The following is a 6227-nucleotide window of genomic DNA, read 5'->3' as shown; positions in this document are numbered from 1 at the left end:
GGTTGCTTAAGGCGGTTGCTTAAGGCATTTGTGCATCTGCCAGTGTAATTTTTTTACTAGTATTATAGATATACATATATACATATATAATTGATTTTATGGGCTTGTGGGTCCACTCTCATTTTTTTACACAAGGCCCATAGAGGGATTCAATTATTAATAGCTACAGGTTCGAAAATTGCACTGGTTCTTTCCTTATCATCGATTAAGTCTAATTTTGCTATATAAGAGACAGATGGGTGGAATGCGTATCGAACCGATTATGGATCAGGGACTCAAACGTTACCAATTATTTGAATAATCTGGGGGATTTGGAACATACCAATACAACACCAAAATAGTATAATGAGGAGATACAGGGCTTAACACCTGATCCCTGCTTTGGTCTCATCTGATCTGTCGGTTCCTTGATTCTTATTTGGTGGTCATGATCTAATCTGAATTTAGTGCGTAACTTTTTTTTTCTTTTTTTTTTGTAAACAATTTTAGTGCGTAACTCAATGCTACTCTTCATTTGGATTGCCAGCTGACCTAGTTTCAACCGGTAAACGGGTGGTTTACCCATAACAGGATGGAGGGAAATTAAGAAGTATTGGTTTGTTAGTTTACTATGACTTTTACTTCCCATCCCAATTCCCAAAAGAGAAAAAACAAATTGTGAGGGAAACCAACGGAAAGTAGCCGAGAATATCCACAGTTGAGATGAGGATTTCATTTGATTTCCTATATCCCTGAAGATGAAAACTTGGACTTGTGATCATTCATGTTATGAAGACGAAAGAGGTACAGGTTGCATTGGAGTACAGTTGAGCTATTGATTTCTCCTGGCTAAACAACTATTGGAGACATACAAGCCCTGCATGTAAAAATTAAATTTGATAAATGCGATCATGTTACAGATGATTGATATTACTTGTTTCTAACCTAGTTTACTTACATAAGAAAGTGTCAAACAAGTCTTAAATATTCCATTAGTCACCTCAAGGGATCTCAGCCTCGTTATTTTCTTAATTAACCTAAAGACTAGATAGTATATCTCCAGGGGTTGGATAACTCGGACTTGGGTGCGTGGTTCCAGGGGATGTTATTACTTCATCAAAATTATCATTTGTGTCTAGGGAAATGCTTGAGAGACACCTAGCAAGCTTCAACTTTGGAGGTTTTCGGTTTTGGAGTTTTTGGAGTTTTTCTGTATCCTTATTGATAAAGAGTTCTGTCATGATGGAAATTCTCTGCCGGAGGCTAGTTTGTTTATCAATATTCCTCCATATATGTTGATGGCTCCAGCAGAAGTGAACCAAACATGCAACGAAGGCTATACATGAACAGGCTCCAGTGATGAAGAATAGGCCCCGAAAGCTCTTTACTGTAAGGCTGCCTAAAGATGTAGTGGCGGTGACAAAGTCTGGGCAGTTGTTACCTCCGAACCAAATTTTCTCAATCTGTCTCATTTTGTCTCCCTGTGTTACATTCAGGACGGCCCTTGAAACATGACTTACCAGAGGAGAACCTCTTGCGAAGACCTACGAAAGTTAGGAATTCGAGGAATTAATAACAGACATTCATAAAACTTAAAAGCCAGAAACACTACATGTCACCGTGAGTGGTGGGGAAGAACAGATGATGGAAAGAGACTTACAAAGCCAAATCCAGGAGTCTTGTATATAGGGCCAACCATGCTGTATTTGGAACAATATTTTGAGAGAAAGACTCTAATATATGGAATCTCATCAAAAGCAGCAGCAAATCCACCATTGGCAGTGCCTTTGGATAAACCATCATCCAAATCTTCTGCAGTAATAAACACTTTAAGCTTTGAATCATCGAATTTCATCTGTTTCAATAGCCCGTACACAAATGAATTCTTATAGTAAGCAACGGCCTCCCCTTTTTTTAATAGCTGTTGTACATCAGTTACGGTCGGTTGGAGATGCTCAGCTGTGAGCATTGATGTCAAGCTTGCTGTATAACTTGATGTGAGGATGAGGACAACAAATAGCCATATAATCAGTATAAATCTCGTTAGGTTGTTAACCACCTTCACCTCTGCACCCATTAAAACATCGATATTACTGAATTTTGGAAACAAAAAATTAGTGCTTTTTATTGGAATATGGTTAATTCGGAGCTGACAATTCCGTTTTGTTTGTTCTTTCGCATACCCTACATGTGAATTGTCTGGAACATTCTGAATTGATTCGCATGCTAAACTAGAAATTAGGAAGTAAAGCCTACGTTACATGCTTGATTAGAATGATATTGTGAAAAAGTCAATTAATGTAAGACATGAAATAATTTGTAAGCAAGTAGATTTTCAATAATCTGAATGTAAAACGCCGATACTCAAACTCAAGCTCATAGACACTGAATGGAAACAGCAGTATTAACATTATATTTATGCACAGATGGTGTTGATCGACTTTCCCTTCTGAATTCTCAGTATGGAATTATGTGATTTTCCTAATTGAAAGACACTTCTTCATATTAGAGTCGAAAAAAAGCTGTAAGAAGCAGAAGAGAGAACTTACTACGTGAAAAAACCATTATGGAGAAGGAAAACCAAAAGATCTTCCCTAATTGGCGTTGAAGAGGACCTCTAAACTCGTCATTTATTCTCTGTTCTAGGGCCCAGATGACAAACCCTGTACCAACAAAGAAAGCTGCAGTTGTTACCCAAAGATCTACACTGAGAGGCTTCAAGAATACCCATGCATTATTCCAAACAGTATTCTTCCCATTCGCGTCTTTGATTGGAACCACCATTGTCACACCAGACTCAGTGTATGGCAGTGTAAAATCTACAAACGAGGATCTATTTGCAGTAATAGTTATATCACCTACGACAGCATCAAGTTTCTGTTCAGCATAAATTTTAGCATTAGAATAGAACACTAAATACCATGAAACACAAGTTGCACCACCACAGATTACTACAACTTGATTACCTGAAGATAAACTTGGTAAACCAGATCATTGTAAGTCCCAGCACTTGTGTGATCAGCTTTTGCAAATGGAATGTACTCATAAGGAATATCATATGGTAACGCCTCCATTACTGCATTGAACACATCAAGGCAGTACCCAGTGAGGAAAGATACATTGGTTGTATTGTCCACCCATTGAATATTCACGAAATCTGAAACTTCCTGCGGCACTGGAACCCCGATCTTCAACTTCTTTTCATTTGCAGGCAACTTCCAACCCTTGGGCACAATAGTTGAATTACCCGGCCATTTTATAGTACGAAGCTGGTTACCCTTTAAGCTTGAATCCTTTGGTGTGTTAGCCAAACTCAACTCTACAGAGAGTCCATCTATTGGTGTCCAAAACCCAATATCCCTTTGCTCACTGCCTATTATATTCACAATTTGGAAGATTGATGATTGCAGTTGCCCATCCACAAGTTTAAATTCCCCACTCAAACCATCAAACTGGGTATTTAAAATCGCTTCTCGAAGTTCTACACCTACTTGAGAGACACGAAGAGACTCTACAGTGCTAATGTTCAGGGAAAGTTTAGGCTGCTGTGACCTGGGCTTCAACCCTGCAACTTTTTCTGCTGCCATCGCTAATGCCCAAGCAGTGTCATATGCCCATAGTTGATAAATATTTGGTTCTGTACTGATCCTGTCTGGGTTCTCTTGTAAGGATTTCTTTTTCCATGAAACTTTAAACCTCTCCAGTTTTTTTGTTCTCTGAACATAGGGCTTTACTCCTAGTACACCTTCCACAATTTGAATAACAGAAGGATCCAAGGAACTTAAGGAATTTACCATATCATATGTGATGATCCAGACATAACCTTCAGTCATCATTCCTACTTCTTTTGCCATGACAAAGAAGCGAATCCCGAGAGAGGCAAACATGTGTACAATAAATACCTTAGTTTGCATTTTCATCAATTTGTATAGCTCTTCAAGAATTTGATCATCGGATAAATGAGAAGATATAAGACTTCTATAGGGGATTCGAGTATTGATTGCTTCGAAAGCATCAACCAGATATGGTATAAGTCCATTACCATACTCACTGTTTATGTAGACAGGTATAGCTTCCCTCCAACCAAATGCTTGAACAATTGCAGCAATGGCATTCGCCTGAGCAGAGTCATTGTATGCCGTGCGTATGAAGAAAGGAGTCAGAGCTGGAGAAAGCGAAGGGCTTGTTGCACCAAAAGAAACAATAGGCACTTGAGCTTTGCCACCAAGATATGCCATGAACCTGGCCTGTCCTGAGCTGTCTGGTCCTATAATTGCCTGAACTGGTACATTTTCTATCAGGTCCACAGCTGTTCGTACATGGAAACAAAATTTGAATAGGATTCAACGATGATATCTCATTCATAATATTAGGATTAACTTTGAATTACAGCTATTAGAGCAAGGCAAAGAAGTAGACAACAATGCAATTTCTCATTACATTTTTTTTTCCTTCTCTAGTTTACGGATTGTAATTAATTAAAAAGAAATGAACATCAAAATCTAGCCAAAAGTCAGAATGCATGACAAGTCTTGGTCAAGCCTTATCCCGCCTCACGAGAAAATTATTAAAAAGAAAATTAAAAGGTGTTTGTTCCTACCTAATTCTATTATGAGGTCTAAGTCAGAAAATAGGGAAATTTTACAGTTGTGGAATTTGAGGATCAAAATTTCCTAGCATTACATGATGAGCAATAAGCAGAATTGGTTCCCTCGATCCAAAGCAAAATGAAAGATAATTGCATTAGAAACGAAAATTAAAAACCTAAAACACATCAATTTGTGGTAAGGGAAGAAAGGAATCTGAGGATGAGAAATACTCATGAAAGAAGCGGTAACAGTATCAAACTTTGCATCCCTGTGATGAAGAACCACTCTTGTTTTGTAGGAACTGTTCATTGCATAGAAGTCCTCCAGTGCCATTTTAATGGAGATATTACATTTCTTTGCTTCATCCGAAGTGAAATCAAGAATCACTCCAACATCAAAGGTCACAGTTGAGATGCTTTGAGCAGAAACCCATTCACCAGGAAACAAAGGAAGATGTAATATCCAGAGCAAAGCAAAGAAGAATGGGAATGAGTTGTTCATCCTCATCAATCTCCCAGAACAGTTAAGCTCTGGACTACGATGGGTCTGTAAAGACCCCAGTAATGACTATTTATAAGACTCGGAAGAATTTCTAGTCCGCTTCTTCCGGTTCCATAGTCCAACGTGAAGAGATACTCTAACTTAATCTATTGAAGAAAACTTCAATTATCCTTATTTATAAGACTATCTAAACATTTAATAACGGATTTCTGCTTGTGTCATACTACATATGGCGACATAGAACATTTGAGGAGGAGACCGGTCAGCATGAGCGGATAGTTAAATTGAAGTAACAAAAGAAAACTATCCGCGAGGGAGACCAGCCTCACAATTGGAACTAATGATAACAAATCATTCATTACCCGAAAAAACGGACTTACTTGTTTGTATCACAACCTGCCGGAGGACACCGGACTAACCCGACTATCCGCGACATGATCCACAGACACAAGATCACCAGTCATGAATCCGTGATCCCAACATTAAATGCAATACAATAATCATGAGCAAAAAGAAGACAACAGTCATAGGAAAGCTGAACCATCACAAAGAAAATGGGGAAGCAAAATGAAAGTATAATTACGTCCTTCTAAATAATTCAATAATTGGAAAATTTGTCATTCCCCTATACTTAGTCTCTATGTATTGCTGTTCCCCTCTCAAGAGTTTTACCTTTGATTCCCTTGAAAAAATGAATTCTTACCCCTCCTTCCCCTGATATTTTAAAATGAACTAACTAGCCTATATTTTTTTTTCCCTTTAGTCGATCAAAACCATTTCTTTCTTTTGTTTATTAGATTCTTTATTCCTTTTCTGCTTTTTTTCTTTTCTAATTATATGCGAATATGTGTGTTTTTATTTTTTCATTTCCCCCTCTTCTATAGAAGATTTTTATTTTTAATTTCTAATTTTATCCTTCTTTGATGGATTCTTATAAAGGAGCGATAAATTAAAAAAGAAAATACATCTAATTTTTATTGGATTTTGATAGAAGATGGGGAAATAAATAAATAAATAAAGAGAGAAAGAAAGAACATTAAAAATTTAAACCTTATATCAACTATGAATTCCAACAAAAGAGGGAGAAAAGAAAAAAAATAATAAAAAAGGATTTTTTATTTATTTATTTATTTTTTTTTTTTAATACTGAAAACAAAA

General features: G+C 37.1%; 1 protein-coding gene across 1 annotated transcript in view; it reads right to left on the bottom strand.

Annotated features, from left to right (window-relative positions):
• Nucleotides 1–1016: 1016 nt before the first annotated feature.
• The window catches only part of LOC149006444 (glutamate receptor 2.7-like), a 10147-nt gene continuing 4936 nt past the window's right edge, over nucleotides 1017–6227 (bottom strand). Inside the window, exons 2-6 of the mRNA XM_089165423.1 lie at nucleotides 4799–5114; nucleotides 2946–4288; nucleotides 2532–2856; nucleotides 1640–2046; nucleotides 1017–1523 (exon numbers count right to left, since the gene is read on the bottom strand). Of these exons, the coding sequence (XP_089021549.1) occupies nucleotides 1017–1523; nucleotides 1640–2046; nucleotides 2532–2856; nucleotides 2946–4288; nucleotides 4799–5114 (2898 nt within the window). The remainder of the gene's footprint in view (nucleotides 1524–1639; nucleotides 2047–2531; nucleotides 2857–2945; nucleotides 4289–4798; nucleotides 5115–6227) is intronic.

The sequence above is a fragment of the Hakea prostrata genome, chromosome 8 (genome assembly GCF_041222555.1).
Source record: "Hakea prostrata isolate BN-2017 chromosome 8, UWA_Hpros_2, whole genome shotgun sequence".
NCBI lineage: Eukaryota > Viridiplantae > Streptophyta > Magnoliopsida > Proteales > Proteaceae > Hakea > Hakea prostrata.
Note: the sequence above shows the minus strand (reverse complement) of the source record. Positions and strands in the feature narration are given on the sequence as shown.